Source organism: Aplidium turbinatum, chromosome 7 (assembly GCF_918807975.1).
Source record: "Aplidium turbinatum chromosome 7, kaAplTurb1.1, whole genome shotgun sequence".
Lineage (NCBI taxonomy): Eukaryota > Metazoa > Chordata > Ascidiacea > Aplousobranchia > Polyclinidae > Aplidium > Aplidium turbinatum.
In genome coordinates this window covers 26,862,911-26,883,450 of record NC_137478.1, presented here as the reverse complement: position 1 = coordinate 26,883,450, position 20,540 = coordinate 26,862,911, and the positions used below count along the sequence as shown (strand labels likewise).

Genomic DNA, 20,540 nt, shown 5'->3' with positions numbered 1-20,540 from the left:
CTTCCACTCTCTGATGCTGTGTCTGACATATCGTCCAAAGGAACTGCATCATCCTCATCAGAACTTGAGCTTTCATTAAGAGCTAGCACACGTTTTGTGGGGGGTTTCTTTGGCTTTGGTCTAATAATTTTTTGTTTTCTTCTGAGCAATTTTTCCTGCTTTGCACGTCTTTCTTCGTGCTGAATTTTTATTGCCTGTTTTTCTGGAGTCTCTGTGAGAACCCGACTTTTTACTCGTTTCCTTTTGCGTTGAACTCTTGGGGTTTTGCTTGATGGTAATGGAATAACTTCGTTGGGTGGTATGAAGCTTTCTGAGGCGTGATATTCCTCGAGATCTTGCAATGAAGATACGGGTAAATGTGTCGCACCTTCAAAGAAATAAGCATTATCAGTTGATCGGTTAGCAATAGTGTTGGGAACTGCGGCCATAACATTAGCTTCATTCACTTCAGGTTGATGGGAGGTACTTGTTTGGGGATTTGGTCTATCACTCAGAAGTGATGGGGCAAAATCTGTGTCTGTGAATATACTTTTGTTAAAAGGATATATTCCTGTAGAGGCAAAGCCAGAAGTGATGTTCCTTGGCGTCATAGCGTTTAAAAAAGCCTCCTTAACGCATTGTGGAATGTCATAAATCCGAAAAGTTTTGTTGTTGTAGGTTCGCATCCATCCATCTACAGCCTGGTTGTAATAGCCTTTAAATGGCCCAAACACTGATTTATCAAGCGGTTGAAGTTTGTGAGAAGTGTGAGGAGGCAAAGTCAGCAATTCAATGCCACTTTTATCAGCAAACTCCACAGCCTCCCAAGAAACGTGAGACTCATGGTTGTCGAGAATTAAGAGGACAGGTTGAGAGGGGGAACAACCACTATGCTTCACAAAATGTTTCAAGTAGACCAAAAATTTTTCTTCGTTAATCCACCCAGATTTGGTAGCCTACCTTCTCCAATGGATTCTGCTGGTCCATGTCTAACAAATTCCTCCTTATATCTTACTCTTGGAAAGATAAACATGGGGGGAATGGCAACACCTGAAGCACTGACAGCACATACAACTGTTACAAGTTCTCCTCTCTCTGCAGATGTCACAGAACCAACTTGTTTTTTTCCTTTCGTTGTCACGATATGATTTGGTCTTTGCACGGTTGTGACACCTGTTTCATCAAGGTTGTATATTCTACTTGCAGCAAAGTTGTACCTAAAACACAAAACGATACAATGAAGCCTTTTTCAGATCATAAGAATTGCTAAGTACAAAGCAATGTTAGGCTATTGTTACGAGACCTGTCCATAACTCTTCCAAGGTTGTCGAAAAACTCCCCAACAGTTGTTTTGTTGAAAGCTGTCGCTCTTCCTAAAGACGTCGCTTCTGGTTTACGACATGTCAGATGGTGTCTCTCCTTGAAACCTTCAAACCAGTCAATTCCTGCAAAAGTTTATGGGAAAGAATTGAGAGGTGGTGTGTGTTGAGTAATGTCGAAAAAACAAACCAATGTGATCTACAATGTGCTACCGTACACAATTTTCCACACAGAATTAATAAACAAGTTAATCGTGTCTGATTAACGAAACGTCGGAAAATAAATGCAGATTATCACTAAAAACACCTTGTGATAGTTTTGCTTATTTTACACCAGAAGAGCGTATCATGTTATTGAATTACATGCCTGGTGAACAGTCTCATTCAATTTTTAAACAACATAGGCTTAAAATAAAACAAACCTGCCATCTTAGAAACCACCCAGTTACTTGGCATCTGAATGTTGTTCTTGTCAGCCAAACTGAAAGCCAACTCACGGCATTTGGTGCGTGTGAGTCCGTGAAATCTATCGTCCAGGTCTTTTATGTGCTGTGCGAGCAGACTTTCCAACTCCCAAGGAAACACCAGACTTTTTACCTTCGTTCTATTATAGCCAATGTTTTCTGAGAGTCTACCATTATCAGATCCAGGACGATTGCACTCTTTGTAATAGCGACCTAAAGTGGTCCTGTTAATATGTCTTCTTTTGGCAACTTCTCTGATCGACATTCCATTCTTTATTTCCTCCAAAGCAAGCAACATCTCCTCACGAGTGGCTGATGCGTGGCTTGTAGTTCTAACATGTTTGCGAGGCATAGTGATGGAAATAAAAACTTAAATTCAACTAATGCTTGTAATTTACTGTGGCCAATAGGAATACCCTGTGTAAGCAATTCGCAATATTACTACAGTTAACATAGACTGTATAGCCTATTTATAAGTAGCCAAATGCATACTAAAGCACTAGACTTACAATACATTGACTACTACAGACCGCAAACTATTTCAGAAGAAGCTACTAAAACTTATTTTCTTCTGGGAGGTTTGAGCCACCGGTTCAAACCTCCCGAATCAACTGGTTCAAACCTCCCTGTTGCCACCATTTTAAGAAACTTGTCTAATCAGCTATTAAATCTTTCACTTACAGAGCATTTGCCAGCATCATTAAACACCTTTTAGATAGGACTACTCATGGTAGTATTAACTATTGCCTAAGTAAAACAGCGAAGATGGCATGCAGCTACAAACTGAAATTCCTAAAATTTACTTTTTGCAAGGAAAACAAGTTCTAACCTGCTTGCGCTAAAATCGCTGCTGCTATCGCTCTAACGTAGACATGCTTTGGAATCACTTTACTTCCTCTGTCTACAGACATAGTTACGTCATTTCTACTTTTATGGTATCCGCAATAACAGCCATGGTTCAAACCTCCCAGTGGCTCAAACCTTCCCACTCTCCCCTACTGAACATAGATGCCCACTAGTGGATTTTGAAGGGGCACAGATGGTGCTCTTATGGCTCTGGGCCTGATCATACCTTGCTCAAATCGGTTTAAACTATCTGCTACCTCGTAAAATGAAGTTAAGTCTCTTTGTAAGGCTGCGGTGTTACAATGACATCTTTTTAACGCAATATACAAACGCCTATTCAAAGAAATTTGTAGGCTACGGTACGGTATTCTCTCTTCACATCTTCCTATGACACAACTATAGCCAACGTATTTACAGCTCTCCTCAAATAAAACGTACAAAAATACTTTTGTAGTCGTCCTGCCGGATGGCTTAGGCTATAATATGAGTGGATAGCTAGGTAGGATCGTGAGCACATTAGGCCTGATAGTGTCCGCTACATATTTCACAATTGATGGTGGTCACTTAATGACATCATGTTGTTTTGAAAAAATTTAAAAATAGAATAAGTTTGACAGTTTTTAGAAAAAGTAAACTAAAATCGAAAAAATTATTTATCCGTTGCATTCACGATGTTTTTTTTAAATTGACACTTGGGGGCGCAAAAGACCATAAATTTCCATGGTTACGTCAAAAGTTGAAGCAAAATATGTAGAGATTTGAGGATTGAGGTTAGCAATTCTTTCGACATTGTATTTTGCTGCAAGTAATACTATGTCAACTATAGCGTCTTGATGAGCCTAAATTTTAATAAAATGTGATACTGGCAAAGCCATCTTTGAGGTGACAAAACCTTCATAGACGTATATCTGAAACAATTGTAATTTTAGAGTTTCTTCTTAATCTATTGTATGCACCAATAGCTTAGGCATTTCAAGTGATAATTCATTTTTTTACTTCAACTATATCGGCTTCGGTTCAACAAGACAAACGTATGCCTATGGTTCAACAAGACAAACTCTCTACCGAAGCGCTATCAACTATATTAGTACATGGTAAAGCTTTGGTAGAGAGTTTGCTTTGTTGAACCATAAACAGACAAAACAAAGTAACTTTAACGGATTTAACATAATGTGCCGTATTAGCAGGGCTGGATTTCAGCAGGAACGGTCCAGAGCGCCGGAATGGTCCGGAACGCCGCTCTGGAAGCTCGGTCAAAAAGTTGACTTGTCTGGAACGGCGTTCCGGAAGCGCAAATATTTTGTTCTCTTATTATGCTTTGCCCTGTTCAGCAAAAGTATATCTATAAGAGTCAACCACGTTAAATCGCGTATCCACTCTGATAATATATCTTCGTACCAGTCTTGATGGAAGCAAACCTGTGAATGTATTTGTAGACCTTGTTGAGCTCGCTCGTCTTACGGCGAATGGCATCTTTGATTCCCTGAAAAGCTGCCTGAAATCATATGGCATGTCTACAACATTTTTATATTCTTGTTTCATTGGTGTTGTATGTGATGGCGCGGCTGTGATGTTAGGTCGCAAAAATGGTGTGGCAAAATTGCTTCGTGATGAATTTCCAGACATTGTTGTGTGGTATTGTGCAAACCATAGATTGGAACTATCGGTTCGTGATGTTGTAAAATCAGTCAGTAATGTGAATCAATTTCGATCTTTCATGGACAATCTCCATAGCCTTTACCACGCTTCTCCCATGGGCGCCGGAAAGGGGGGGCGATGGTGCCCTTTTAAGGTCATGTAAGCTAACTGCACATTTTGCAATATAACAATTTCTGCTATTCGCTTTTAGACTAATCAAAATCTTTCATTTTTGCCTCAAAAATAATATTCAGTTATTCACGGCACAAAATTCTGCAACACAGTAGGTTGCATCATTATAACATGGCATGATGCTCTTCTTTGTATACCGGACACTTGTATAATTACTCGATAGTGAGCTGATAGATGAGCATTATCGCTATATCTTATCATAAAATTAAAAAGAACTGGCCTTTCAGCAACAAAAATGCCTTTTTTTTATAATCCTGCCCCCGCAGTCAAAAATCGTTCCGGCGCCCCTGGCTTCTTCTAACAATAGCAGGGAATTAGATGAATGTGTAGCGGATGTTAAAATGCAGTTGTTGAAAATCGAAAGGGTAGGCTGCTGGACACACGTTGGGTAGCCTCGGGTTTCTGCACAGTTAATGCCGTCTGGAATGATTTTCCAGCACTTGTCGAACATTTCAAAAAGGGAACTAGTAGCGACACAAGAAATTCTCGGGAACGTGCGAAATATCAAGGACTTTTGTGGAAGATAATATCCACGATTTCTTGTTAGACTTGCCTTTGATGTAGGAATTCTCGCAAGAATTATCCGAAGTAGCCTAAGCCTCGAACTGCAAAACAGAGCATGTACCGTACTAAGTTATTTGGGATGCAGATAACAACATTAACAATCTTGCAAATTATTTGAAACACGTAGCAACGAATCCGGACGACATTATCGCATTGCCAAGGATGCTGAAGAAAACTTAGAGTTCAAAGGTGTGGAATTGTATGCAAATAATTGCAGAAATAGCCCGCTAATCAATCCCTGCATCTTTTATCATCACTTAAGAAGTTCTATCCAAGATCGCTTGTTGAATTTAACAGACTTGCCATTTATTAACCGCTTCAAAATACTTGATTCAACTAGGCCAGAGGACATGGTAATGACACACGGAGAAAAAGAAATCGTTAAAGTGGCAAAGAGATTGCGCTTAGATGAGCGCAAAGCTATGAGAGGACTTTGTGAATATATACAGTAACTACGAAAAGAAGATCCCAGAGTCTTTAAAATTTGATATTGTCACTAAAATCCATTCCATTTTCATAGAGCGAGTGTGAGCACAGATTTTCACAAATGAACCTCATACTGACATCTGACCGTGCTTCTCTACACACTATGTACAGCTACCGCAAAATGACTTGAGACCTACCTTATTTTTAAAGAAAAACACAGGTTTATTTGTAATAACGCTTTTATTAAAAATAGTCACTTTTGTTAATATTTTGTCTCATTGCCCTTGTTTTTGATAACCATTTGCAAGCGTTTGGGCATAGAGTCGCTTAAATTTCTAGAATAATCCGGTGTCATTTCCAGACACCACACTTTTTTCAGCTCTTCTTTAAGAGTATCCAGGTTAGGAGTTTTTTTTTTCGGCCATTGTTCTCTTCATTTTGTGCCAGCAATTTTCGATGGGATTTAAATCCGGGCTGTTGCCAGGCCATTCAAGAACATTTATTGTTGGTGTTCAAGGAAGTTGTTACTTTTTTAGATTTGTGGCAGGGTGCACTATCATGCATGAACACCTCGGAGCCATGAATGTGGAAGAAATTGAGCATATGCTCCTCCAAAACTTGCATATAGAGATCAGCGTTCATTTTTGTGTTTTTTGGAAGAAAGTGCAGGCCTCCCCTTCCCTTCTCTCCAGAAAAACTTCCCCACACCATGACTGACTGTGGGTGTTAACAGTCGGAACCGTATATCGAGGATCAAAACGATCAGATGACCTTGGATGCCGAACCGTAGTAGACCCCATCTTAAAGACCTGGAAGTTGTTCTCATCAGAGAACATTACTTTTCTCCATTGCTCAGTGGTCCAATGGGCATATTTCTTGGCAAATGCTAGCCGTTGTTTTTTCATCCGCTCATTGATAAGAGGCTTTTTGACAGCTTTACGGCTCGGAAGATCCAAGTCCTTTTGGAGGCGGTGCTGAACTTCCTCTGAATTCTCATCACTACTTTATTCTAATAAAATGCCCAAAGCAATTCTACAGTAACATTGTCTTGCTAATAGCCCATTGTGTACGTATTATACATCATAATTGATTTGAGTGAAACAATTGCCTTTTATGCAATACACAATGGTTTAATACTTATTGCAATTAAAAACGTGTGAAAATGATCGAGGTCTCAAGTCATTTTGCGGTAGCTGTAACTGTTTCAAGTTTACTCTTTATACGAATGGTCGGTCCTCCACTGAGAAAGTTTTCACCAGCAAAGTATGTTGGATCCTGGTTGCGCCAGGGACGTAACCCAGCAATTGAGACCCAAAGTCGCCAGAGGTGTTATGGTTTTGAATACGATAAATGTTTCAAAAAATTGTACTTGTAGGTTATGACTTGTATTTTTTTGTGTTATTGTTTCACTAAAATACGAATATTCGCACTGAACAACACTATACCTTCTATAAACCATGATACTTACTTCAGCAACGTTTTAAACACGTACTGTACATCACGTGTGTTGTTTCAAAGTCTTATAAAAGGGCATAATTTTGAATCTCTTCTACGGCACGTAACGCATTTGGAAAGTGAAAAAACTAACGTTCCGGAAGCTAATCTTCTGGAAATCCACCACTGCGTATTAGGCACAAAAAATATAACATAATTAAAATAAACTCTAATGTTTTCGACACGTAGGCTACTTGTGTGCTCATCAGGAATTACAAATCTGCAATATACAGTACATAAAACGAAAATTATAAGATAAGTCTGACTAATAATGCACAAACTCAACAAGTAATTCAAGAATGATTACAAGTAATAACACGGCAGGAAACAGATCACATGAAGTACATATAATATACAAGCATGTGACAACAATTAGAACACACGGAAGGAAAAATGACCCATGGGAAAATAATTGCCTGTTGAGAGGTGAATTATTGTTATAGGGCAAAGTGGGGCGCGTTGTCACAGGGGCGTGTTGTCACAGCACGATTTCCATGTGATAACCCAAGCGTATAACTATGAGTTTTCAATGGAAGGCATAGTTTTCAGTTCTCTTTTGTACAAGCAGTGAAGGTTAATAAATTTGTCACCACAGCAGAAATTATGAGGAGTGCCATTGAATTTTGGGCAAAATCAGGTTTTATAACTAAACTAAAAGATGGTCTGGCAAACTAAGGTATGATCATAACTGATCAGGAAAGATACCATTCGTTTGCTTTAAGCCTGCTCTTTTCATCATATCAAACAGATAAGACATGCAAGTAAAGATGTACACATGGTTGTTGAAACCACGTGATTTCATACCACGGGGCGTGTTGTCACAGCTGTGATTACACGCCCCATGGTGTGCATTTTTGATGTTAAAAAACATAAAAAAATATTTTTGCTTATACAACGAGGTAATATGCGTATTTGTTAAAATGCAACGCTTTTTGAAAAAAAAAAATTAATATTAGATAAATGATACACACATATATTATGACACATAATATTATTATGACACACAAATACACATATATTATGACATACATATATAGTGACACATAATTCTCAAGATGACATTTTTATTGCTTTTGACAATGGGCATAAACTTTTTACCAATATGTTGTAAATTAATTTCTTTGCATTTCGCATATTTTTTTATTCGTTCAGGCTGTATTAAAACCATTTTTCATTGGTTTCTGTCATATTTTAATTATAAAGCATGTGCAGAAATTTTGTGACAACACGCCCCGGGGTGGGGCGTGTTGTCACAGCCCATTCACTTGCATTAAACATGCATTTATGTAAAAACGAAATAATCTAGAAAAACTTTAGCTGTACTGGTAAAGAAGTCGATTGATACCTCTTTCAATTGCACTATCTAGCATCTCGATACCATTGGCACAGAACGAGTTATATGCTGATTTGTAAAAATTGTGACAACACGCCCCACTTTTTTGTGTGATGCATTATGTTAACATTGTTAAAGTTACTTTGTTTTGTCTGTTTATATTAGTACAGCTGAAAACATTCAAATGTAGGAAATAACTCAAATGTAGGTTGAAAACATAACCTGTGATATCAAGACCAATTATTGATGATATTGAGTGGAGTAATCTGAAATTTGTGAAGCAGGCTACAGTAGCCTACTAAATTTTGTTAATTCATTTCATTTCTTTGCATCTAGCAAAGTTTTTGATAAAATCTGTAGTCAAACACAAATGAATAAAACACACAAAGTGAAAAGACAGTATGATCGTTTCTAGCACTAGTTGCTACGTTCATCTGATGAAATTGAAAGTAAAATTAACAACAAACAACGATAATTGTCCTGATGAACACCCAAACTTTTCAGTATTCAAGACAGTATGAGTTGATAAGGTTATGGTTTTGAATCTTTATCCTCGGATTGACAAAGCCGTAGTTTAATTAGATTGACTTAATCCATTGTGCCGTAGTTTAATGGAGCGAAAGCTCACCTGATCTATTTATGGAGTCATTGTTTTGTTACAACATGAATGTAGCCTAAAATAAGTGATATATTTCTCAGTTCCACTTTGCCTTTATTTAAATACTTTAGAAGAATTTTATAGACCAGAGAGAACAGTTTTCATCCAATAAACTCTTAAGGAAGATGATTTGAGTGTTTTTACTCTCCGGAAGGTCGAAACGATGTGCACTGTCTGCAGTTATATATATAATTATATAATAAATACCATTAGCCTACTACTACAAAAAGTGCTCAATGCCAAGCAAAAAGCCAAGCAGAGCTTTTAGGTGGAACAGGCTGTCAAGGGTGTAGTCTTTAGAGACTAATGTAAATGTGATTTTATTAATAATAATCTTGTTTCGTTTACTGTTACTAGTAAACTGTTTTATTCATAACATCAGCAGTTTAAAGTGCACCACTCATCAGCACACACCGAGACTCCGAGAGTTGATTGATTGAATCTTTATCCTCGGACTGGGAAAGCTTCTTGAAGAGCTTAATCCTGGCAGTTTCGCATACTTGTAGACTGTAGAGGCTTTGAATCACTGACGCAGGCCCGGTCACCGAGATTGACAGAGTGATGTTTCCAATTGTTGAAGCCTTGTTGCTGGGGAATTATTCCATCCGTTAGATGCCGCTGAATGGAGAGTAGTCCTTAACGTGTGTTGCTCAACCGCACACCTCGAGAGTCGAACCAGTGCCGCTTGATCTTGAAGCTTCTTCGTTCCATAAGTCACGCGCTAACCAATTGAGCTATCGGGTGTAGTTATATGAGTTGAATAAATTGTTGTTGTTTGACAAGGATATTTCTTTGTTTGTAGAATTTGATGCTTAGCCTATCGAATGAGTTATCGAGTCGTACATTTGCGGTTGACCAAGTTAGTTGTTTGGATACCAATTAAACACATGCGTTTTGTGGTATATGTACAGTAATTCATATTTTAGTGTTTAATGCGAAGATAACAACACCTCAGTAACTTCACTCTGTCAACTTCAATGACTGAGCCTGTGTCAGTGGTTCAAAGCCTCCATAGAAATGCATTTTAAGTCATAGGATAAAGATTTCCACAACTATCCAGTTAATATAAAAATATTAAGCACTCTTGTTAAGTAGATGCTTTTTGTTTGTTCAATTCAGATTGTAGAAAAAAATGTAGTTCATGGAATATTAGTATGTCACTTGTGGAATAACTTAACATTTTGTAGTTTTTTAACGTTGACAAATATGCCTAAGAAGGGAAAAGGAAAAAAGGGCGGGAAAGGGAAAAAGAGTGGAAAGAAAGGAGGGTTAGTTGTATTTAATTGATAAAATACATGTATTTCATCATCATCTAAACTAGGTTACTTATGTCTCCACTAGTGGAGTGGCTGACTCTTTGCTTGCAGCGTTTTTTTATGAATTTATGTTATATGAATTTAATTGAAATTTTACCAAAGAAATATTTGAATTACCTACTACTTGGGGTTTCTTTCCATAGAAATTCTTCCGTGTATATTTAATGTATTCTTCTTCAGTGTATTCTACTTCAGTGTATATTTAATGAAACAATTGAAAAATTTGAAAAAAATAATTTGATGAGATCCATGACTAGAGATGTAAAAAAACGGTTTTTTTTGTTTTTAAAAAAAACGAGCTCGTTTTTTTTGTTTTTTATCGTTTTTTTTGTTTTTTATTCGTTTTTTTTGTTTTTTTTGTTTTTTTTAGCTATTTTTTTATTAAATGTCACAATATGCAGCAATTAGGGTAAACTCATTGCAATAGCGTCTCTTTCAACAAAAAAATAGTCTCATAACTCGTATAACATCTTTCAAATGAGACAATATGTCTCTCAAGTCTCAACACACGAGCCATAAAGGTTTCTCATCGTCTCAAATAGTAACACAGTGTCCTATGGTTGGCACATCTCAAGTATTGTCTGTAATTTGGTTCAGCCAGTTGTTAAATGCAGTACCACACTTGTGTACAGTTTCGAAGCCACCTGGGATTTTGGTTAATGGGCATGTTACGTTAGGACCAGGTGGTCAGGGTCCTGTTTCTCTACTTCACAAAGGCACTTTTCACCAGCACACCACACCATTACCAGTACAACGTCAAGAGATTGTTCCAGTTGATGTGCATTTGGTGCAAACGTGATGAAAATCACACAAGCGGTTCTCGAGTTATAAGTGAAATAACCTTAGCCACTAAGTGGCTTTATAGATAAGGAGCAATAGAAAAACGGCCATATCTCAAGAACCGCTCAACATATTTACATAAGTTTTAGCTCTACCCCCATGTTTTATGGGGTGGGCTATCTGTTTATGAATATTAAAACAAGTTTTGGCTACTACTTTTTGAGCTAAAAAGAAATTGACCCCTTGTCGTTACGCACCAATAAAACCATGGTGCGTAAATTAAAAAAAAAAATAATTGGGTAGAAGAAAGATTGATGACAAGTTTGGCAAAAGCAGTGTAGTGCTAAAGTCCCAACTTTTAGCCCAAATCACATTTAAATGTAGTGAAAGATGGAAACGTTTTGATGTTTTTTTATTTTCCCTGAAGAGATTCAATAATCCTTTGTGACGTCATAGTCATGTTTGTTTTCCCTTAATTACATCATTGTGCTGTCATAGACATGTATAAAAGAAGTATGGTTATTGATTGCACTTAATCCATCCAATTTGAACTAGTTTGCAGAACTTTGAGACTTTAGCACTTTTTTTGTTTTTGCCTAACTTTTCGTCAATCTTTCCTCTGCCCAATAAAAAAAATTAAAGTTTGCATCATGGTTTTATTGGTGCGTAACGACAAGAGGTCAATTTCTTTTTATCTCAAAAAACAGTAGGCCTAGTTCTCAAATAAAATAAGTTTTCATCTTTGATGTTTGTTTTGTATCTTTATCCTGCATTGTGGGAATATGGGTAAAACTTTATTCTTGTCAGGAAAAGCATTATAAAGCATTTATTCACTATGTGAACACTGAGCACTGAGCAGTGCTGAAAAACTCCACTTTAAAGGAAAAATTTCTTCATTCAAGGTTGGTAGAATGGTAGTTACTAGCAATAGTCAACATGGGTGGTGGGCATTTGAAAGGAACATTAACCTAAACCTTTTCTGACAAATGCACTAACTTTTGACAGCTAAAAATATCAGTGATAAGGTCTCTTGCATTATATGTCCCAAATAATCTGCAAGAAGCATCAATGACGAAGTGTCCAATCCAAGATCTTACAACACACGAAAAGAATACTTCTGTTTCAACATTTATAAAGCATATACATCGTTGGCAAGCTATCAGTTACAAAACATGTTTAAACAAGCTATTGGCAATAGCTTGCATTAGTAAATTACCACGTCCACAAACAAGGTAAATGTGTGTACTGAATACTGCCATCTTGTTTTGTCAAAATTTCGTCAACCCATTGAGTGTGTACAAGAATAACCAGTACCACAGTATACTAACATCATAGGCTAACTTCCATAAAAGGAAAAAGAAATTAACTCATCTACATTATGTCATGTATCAAATTTCATTAATTCAATGTTTGTCAGGTCTACTGCCACAAACATGCCAGAGAATGAAGAAGAAAGCGAAACAACATAGGTCCTCATAGGACTATGCAAGAACATATGCTGCCAAACACAAACACTTAGGAATTTCAGCACACCAATAAAACTATTTTTAGTAATTTAATGTTTTTCAAGAGCACTATAATGAAACTAAGCTGTAAATTGCAAAAAAATTGCAACTTTTTCAGAAAAATATGAAAAAAAACAAAAAAAACAAAAAAAACCAAAAAACGAGTGTTTTTTTTGGCTCAAGTTTTTTTTGAAAAAAACACGTTTTTTTTTAAAAAAAACGGTTCGTTTTTTTTGCATTTACATCTCTATCCATGACCCATAGAAACATTGAACATTTTTAGTATATACGTAAATATTTGATTTATGTTGACAAGCTATGTATTGTTAAAATTAGCATTTCACATTCACAATTTGTGGAGATGTTTATCACAGTTTGATGGTTGCAAACTTAGTTTGATGTTTGTAACTTTCTCAAAATCGCTTTATTTTGCTATTGTTAAGCTGCAGTTTTCAATAATGGCCCTAAAACGACCTTGCTTGCCAATAACACAGAAAGAAGGACGAATATTTGTCTCAATTCTGGCAATGATTTCACAACCCAGTGTATGGAACTTGACAGTGAAATGTTGTATGATTCTTGATTTGATTGTCTGAATCAAACACATCAAAACACAGGCAAACTGATGTCACAAAACGAATTTGAAAACTTTAAATGTATTTTAATCATTGAATTAAAATCATATATGCCAACAAATGTGCGATTATTATCACAATAAAATAAATGCATTTATAAATGCTACACAAAGTGGATAAGAATGTTATGTGTTTTGAAAATATGGTCATACCCAGTATATATTTTTTGCTAACAATACAGCACTCATGTTTTATAATTTAGAAAGAAGGGAGGAAAAGGAAAGAAAACCTCGAAGGCAGATAGAGATGTGGAACTGTCAATGGCTTTGGCGAATGCAAAGTTGTGGTCAAGTCGACTTGAAGTCACTGAGGTATCAAGAAATGAATACCGGTGAGATTTATGGCATACTAGTAGTTGGCATTTAAGGGCATAGTGTGAAAACTACCAATAGGATTGCACATTGTTGATTTTGAAGTAATTACTTAAGCTTTACAACTCTGTTTGATTATCCCAATATGTGCTGACTTGCAAGTACTGTTTTTTTGCTTATAATCAAGCATTCTAGTATACATACTTAATGCGCTCGCAGAATGGCTTGACTGACGTTTTATGATCATATTAAATTAATCGTTTTCAAAAAGCAAATTAAAGTTCTGGCTGGTACAGATTTTTTACATTTTATCACCAAAAAAAGCATCAGGTAGACATGGACTGTTGAAGCATTGCAGTTATAATGAAAAAATGTAATAACCCTACAACCGCATCAAATGTAATGAAACAAAAAGATAGGTTAAACTGAGTGACAACCTGAGCCTGAATCCACCAACACTGGTTCCCGGCGTATTGTCACTACTGTTGTAGCCTACTCTTGAATATATTTTCCTTAGGTACATGCACAAGTTAGGTAAAGTTTGATCCGTGTTTTGTTTCCAGTGAACACCCAACTAACCCGTCTTTGTCGTATGCGTATTTTGCTCCCACGTTGTTAATACTGAGGGATAACTGTATTATCAACATTTTAGAGAAAACTGTAAACGAATGGCCGGTGAAAATGAGCGACTGCACGACACTTTGTTCCAGTCGGAGAAGGACACAATCGAAGTTGTTACTTACCTCAAAAAAGGGGATATGGCCAAAGATGAAGAGGTGAATACGGCGCCATTTTGGTTATCATGTGTATAACAATGTTGTGTTGTAATTGTGTTCATTACCTGTTGCTGCAATGTATAGCAAAATGCCAATGACATGCTTATTAAGTAGCTGCTGGCGTTGAGATGTTTGTTGATTTTTGTTTACCCTAAAAGCTATGAGTGTTTTCAAACTTCTATTACAAACTTGTATATCTCCCGGTTTTTTAAGGTGTTTGAAAAAACTTCATCAACTGAAAGTAAATCGTAGGCTACTAAAAGGAGATGCTCATATTTTGAATCAAAACTGGTAACTCATTTTTATAAAATTGGTCAGGGATGAGTGAGGAGGGTAAGGTTCGGTAAACCAAGAGTAGGCCTATCTTTGTCGTTGAAACCGATGTTTTGAAATGCAGTTATTTTATTATATGTTTTTAATAGCTAAAAGACTTTTTCTTGCGTTTGACTTGATAGAGTAAGTGCCATCTCTGTTCAAGCATGTGTTGCATATATCAAATTGATGATTACTTACATTTTGTTAATATTTGTGATTAATATTTTTCAAGATCACAGCCCTGCAGCAAGAACTGCGCGACTTGAAGAAACAAAGCAGAAAAGATAAAGCCAATGTGGTGAGTGAAAAATAACAAGTAGCTTACCATTGTTTACGTGGAATGCCCCGGTAGCTCAGTAGTTACGCGCCCAACTCTAGATCAAGCAGCGCTGGTTCGGCTTTTGGGTGTGCTCTTGAGCATTACATGTCAGGATTGCTCTCCATTTAGTGGCACCTAGTGAATGGGATAATTCCCCGGCAACAACGCTTCAACAACTATCGGAAACTTCACTGTCAATCTGGTGACCGGGCCTGCGTCAGTGGTTCAGAGCCTCTACAAGTATGCGAAACTGACAATCCAGCCCGAGGATAAACATCAATGCAAATGCTTAAACACAAACCCTGATTGGAATGTCTGTATCATGTTTTACTGATCGAAATACCAATAACAAGGTTTTGTTCTGGCTTTGAAATTAAAACTTTATCCCCGTGCTATACTGTAATATTCGTTAGCCTTGTAGTGTACGACTGTACGTTGGCCTTCCGGGCTGTTCACAAATCGAAAATAATCATCGAAATTATATCATTTTTCGACCTAAGTCCGCTCTTTTCTGTGTTGTAGATTTCCGAATTTAACAACCACATTACGGCGCTAGAGAGTAAACTTGAGCAGAGAACTGGCGAGGTTCAGCTCATGCAGTCTGAGCTGAAACTGGTGAAAGAATTTCGACGCAAAAGGGCGCAAATGCAAACGGAACTTGATGAAATCCGAGAGAGTCTATTCCTAGCCAACAAAGAACACAAAGACACACTTCAAAAGATCGAACACAAAGTATGGTGGAAATTTTTACACATACTTTACTTATTCGTATGCAGGATTCCTTCTGGTGGTTGAAGATTTGGATTAGGTGGACGGGAAGGCTAGGAAGCCAATCTTCATGTCCACCTTCAAGCATTCCTTTGCAGTGTCTTGCCAAAGACACAACCTTATGTTTTTGAGAGGTGTCGAACCGGCGCCCTTTCGAGTGCTGTACCAAGGTTTTTTACCACTCGGTTCTGCTGCTGTACATAATGTTCGGAATATGCATTACGTGCATATGTAAAGTTTTGTGCAAATTTTGTAGTAATGTTTCTAATGAAAGCGCTAACTGTTTAACTTACAGAAACAGTTATAACCTCTCAATCTCTCATACCCACTTTGTACAGAAAAATCACTATGCATATAAAATAAACATGTTGCATTTTTGCAGTTTTTTGAAGAAAAAATCCGCCTTGAAAGAGAAGCCAGTCAAAAAATTGCTGAGTTAGCAGAACGAGCTCACACTGAGGCCATCGCTAACCTGGATGAGACCACACGTTCCGTCTATAAGGAAAATATAAGACTGAATGAAAGTCTAAGCTACCACTTGAAGGTATAGGGTGACATTGCTTTCTCAGTTTTGAGCTATCCTCTTTAGGTTATTAGACATTTGTTCATTATTGTTGAAAACTGTTTTCCCTTATGGTAAATACGACTTCTAACGTTGTTGTTACGTTAATAATGAACATGATTGTTGGTCTGATGCTCGTTTCTACAAAGAGGCATGCACGGGCATGAAAATGAACCTCAGTTGTACCAGGTCAGATGTTCAGATCATTAGAATGTTTTTTTTTTATGATGCCATCAACCCACCGTCTAACAGGTGATTCCATTAAAAAGTAGCCGTCGTCTAGCTTTGAATAAAATTCGGAATTTCAGAAAGCTATCCAAAAGTTTTTCCCGCCTTGATCATGTAAAAATGTTTTTTGTTCTTGGTCTTGTTTGGCTCTCAAGCCAAAGTTACATTTGAATAATTTTCCATTAGTGCTCAAATTTCGCACTTAGCACTTTCTAAAATGTATCCTCCCTTAGTTCAAAGCAATTTCATGTTTAATCCCCAATCTGTCGCTAAAATTCTGATAAGAAGACAGTTAGTCTTGGCTTGATTTATTTGCATGTCATTTTTTTTTTTTTATTATTTGCATTTAGATCGACTAAGCGTTCCAATCATTTTCAGTTTTTTGTACAAAGATTATTTTTGTTCGGCTGCGTTATGCGTTCTAAATTTAACCTCATGCTTAATTGTAATAATTTAATGACAACACAACATTTTATTTTTCCAGGAGTCTCAGTACTTGCAATCGAAATGCGACACACTCACCACGGAAGTGGACAGCCTTCGTGCCCACAAAGAACTGAATGACGCAACCGTAAAACAGAAAGTTCTCGAAGGCAAGCACCAGAAACAGGAGATTCGGGACTTGAAAGAAAAAGTCAATGACTTGGAACACGCCTTAAGCAGCATGGTAGGTTTTGGTGCATTATCAGACCAGGCGTTTATGCGTTAGGCGCAAGAGAAGGAGACGATCAAGCATCGGAGAAGTAAAAAGAATAGCGAAAGTACGTGACGTGTGGAAGCAATTGACAGCCAACTTTCGGCTAGGTTACGGCAAATGATGATGTTATAGTGATTCTTTCGAATGAGACTTCACCAGGCATCTATTTACCTTTAAACAATGATGTTTTACCTCAAATTTTTGTTCAACATTGTCATTGCTGAGCAAATCATGTAACGCTATTGGACAAAAAAATAAGCAAAAGACTTTTCAAACGTGAAAACTAATTCTTGATTCTCATAAAGCATTGGTTGCATTATCTACCAGTTAATTCTGAATCTAAATCTCTTTCCAGATCAAAGAATTCCGAACAGAAAAACGCAATATTGAACAAAAAGCCAAAGTCGAGACAACTGCCAGTTTGGGAGAAATCAAGCGTCTCCAGAGAATGTTAGAACTGAAAGACAAAGAGACCAATAAAGTAATTTCAACTTGGCATACCAGTTTTGTTCTCACTGTAACTTTCTCTCATTGCGTTGGTGATTTGCACAGCTTAGTGAATCGTAACTGAAATGAAATGTCATTTTAGGTAAAGATCGTGGCAAAACGAATAGTGGATCAACGTACTACAGTTGAAATCTTCTTTTTGGATGCTCTGGAAAAAGTCAGGACAGAAATTGCCATGAACAGGTATCACGTGTTGTAGTATTATTCTAACTTACAAGACTGCATTCGTTGTACACCTGGTGATGTTTTGTCTGAATCGTAGGTTCAGCAGAAGAGCATGACTTTCGGAGTATAAAACTATTGGCACAGTTCTAGTTCTTTCCCTCCTTTTATGTCTCTTTTTTGTTTTCTGTTGCTTTCTTTCTCTCTAATTAAACATTTGGCTAGTTAAGGGTTGGATGTAGGCTACCAACAGCTGATTTTTAAGCAGCCGATTAAGCTAACCCACTGATTAGTTGATCTAGTCTTGTTAGTTTGTGCGAAGTTCATCAGTAATCAGCGGATTACGGTTGGTGCATAAGAAAAGAATTAGCAAATTAACTTGCGAAAAGTGCCGATGTGCTTAATCGGTGTATTATCCCCTATTGGTAGTAGGCTAGATTTGTTGTCGTTGTTACAGCCTATATTTCAATATTTGTCTAACTTATTTCAAGTGTAGACTCTATTATATCGACAGGGAAGTGGCGTTCTTTTAAAACCTTGTATTGCTGTAGCCTACCAGTAAGTACAGATCGTACAGATCATTAATCAATGTATTAGGCTGTGACTTTTGGCTTTCAACCAAGTCTGTAGGCTATTGTTGGCAAAGCGCAATATTGTTTGCAAATATCATGCAAGTTTACGACTCTATAGCGTACAACAAATGGAGTGACTAATTAGTGGTTCAGTAGATTGGTGTCTCAATTCGCAGGTCTGTTCAAAACTCAATGCTGACCTGGGAAACCCACCTAACGTTTACATTTAACCCACTTTACATCTTACAGAGCTCAGTACGTGCAAGCAGCACGCGAGGCTTACCAACGTAAAATGATGGCTGCCCATACAGGTCAAGCAGAATTTCCAAAGATAAGAACATTTTCTAAAAATGATGTGAGCACAAACAGCGTCTTTGCGGACCTCAGTGAAGCTGAAAACTGGTAATTTAATTCTCTTCCATTTTTGTTATTTTGCGTGTAAATACACAAATCAAACGTTTTTTGTGTCGCTTAATTTTTTCATGGTGTCGAAGCTTATGCATTTCTTAATTTTCAGTATCAAGGCTTTCATTGAGAGAATGGGAAGGCAACTGTTAAGTCCTCCTTAAAATTAATTTTAAGTGTCTTGCTAAAGCCTTGTGATCTTGGCGGGTGTAGAACAGAGACCCTTCCGAACATCTGTCATACACCTCATCTCTCAGTTAACTTTGTGATCTAGCAATTTTATTGATTTTTTTTCTTCCTTGCCATCGATAGGACCAGTTTGGGCAACAAAGTCGACATTCGTGACCTCACTTGGGAGCAGAAAGAAAAGGTTTTGCGGCTTTTATTTGCCAGAATGAATGGAATAAAAGGAACCGTGAAAACGAATCGCCAGGCTGTGAAGTCAGCACCTCAGTCCGTCTTGAGCATTACTGACAAACCAACGCAGTGAGTTTCGTTGTTTTTACGTAGTCTAACGCTTTTGCCATCAACAAGTTTCATTTCCGACAGTTTTTCTCAAAATATTTGCCATTCATGTTTAAGCAAGTCATTCGGGCCCAGTTCTGTTTTATGCAGTTTGCTACATTCTTTTTAATAAGCTAATATTTACTCATTGATGAAGTTTCTCAAGTAGGCCTAAACACGACATCACTTTATAAAATACTATGGCAGCCCACCATTACATATAGGCTATGTCAATACTGTACGTAGCTTATAACTTTATAAGCTATATCTTATTGAACGTAGGCTTTGTATAAAAAAAGTTGCTGATCACTTAAAAACTTCGTTCTGCTTGGCATTGAGCACTTATTTATAGTGTTGATAGTATTTATCGGTATTATGTATTCGTACAAGCGTCTATATTTACGCCTTTGTTAGGAATGCATCTGACTGACAAAAGAAAAGTGTCAACCCCCCAGGCAAGGAAATGTTAAAACTGAACTTATTTTTGTTTATATTTTGCAACAAAATGTGACCAGAGGTTTTCTTCAGTCTGCCACAAACGCTGTTACGTTACTGGCTATTGACCTAGAATCCATACAAAGATGTGATTGCGCTCATACAACTTGTAACTTTCAGGCTCATGAAGATTTACTTCGTCAAAATCGAAGGGAAATAGGCTAATACTTTCGGCCATAGGAAATTTTGAATTTATTGCTGAATTAACTTCAAACCGACGAATATATTCTTCGACGTGTAAGCTCAGAGTTAACAATATCCAATGCTGTTGTGGCTATTTGATTGATAGTGGGAATCTTTTTTTTCCTCGGACTGGGAAAGTTTTAAGAGCTTAATCCTAGTAGTTTCGCATAATTGTGTAAATGTAGAGGCATTCTTTCAACCATGTGCTGTCAATTGACAACTATCGAGACTCTGCATAAGTTAGTTTCGTGCTACCGGTACTTCTTTCTATTCGTCATTAAATTACTTGCACTTTTCCGCAGGGGCACGGATCCCTCTCAGCCAGAAGCCCTGGAAGAATCACAACCGACATCAATGACGTTTCTAACCCAGCAAGAACAGCCGTCTGTTATCAGCCTTCCATCAATCGCTGTCAACGAGGCGGCCTCATGATATGGGAGGCCCATTTTCAGTCTCTGGTTGCTCTTTTTCTCTTATCTCCAAAATGGTGAAAGAAAAACAGAAATTTGTCAAACAATGTATTTTTAAAATAATTCATATTTTTTGCACTTGATTTAATATACGTTTCTTATCTTTCGTATCCAGCT

General features: G+C 37.2%; 1 protein-coding gene across 1 annotated transcript; it reads left to right on the top strand.

Moving 5' to 3' along the window:
• The first annotated feature begins 10,036 nt into the window (after nt 1–10,036).
• LOC145774287 (basal body-orientation factor 1-like) lies at nt 10,037–20,533 on the top strand. Its single transcript, XM_082585489.1, has 12 exons — nt 10,037–10,181; nt 13,352–13,480; nt 14,113–14,236; nt 14,784–14,849; nt 15,393–15,602; nt 16,021–16,182; nt 16,913–17,095; nt 17,481–17,606; nt 17,715–17,815; nt 18,616–18,768; nt 19,084–19,257; nt 20,256–20,533. The coding sequence occupies exons 1-12, from the start codon at nt 10,120–10,122 to the stop codon at nt 20,383–20,385; spliced, it is 1,620 nt and encodes a 539-aa protein (XP_082441615.1). The 5' UTR covers nt 10,037–10,119; the 3' UTR covers nt 20,386–20,533.
• Nucleotides 20,534–20,540: the final 7 nt, after the last annotated feature.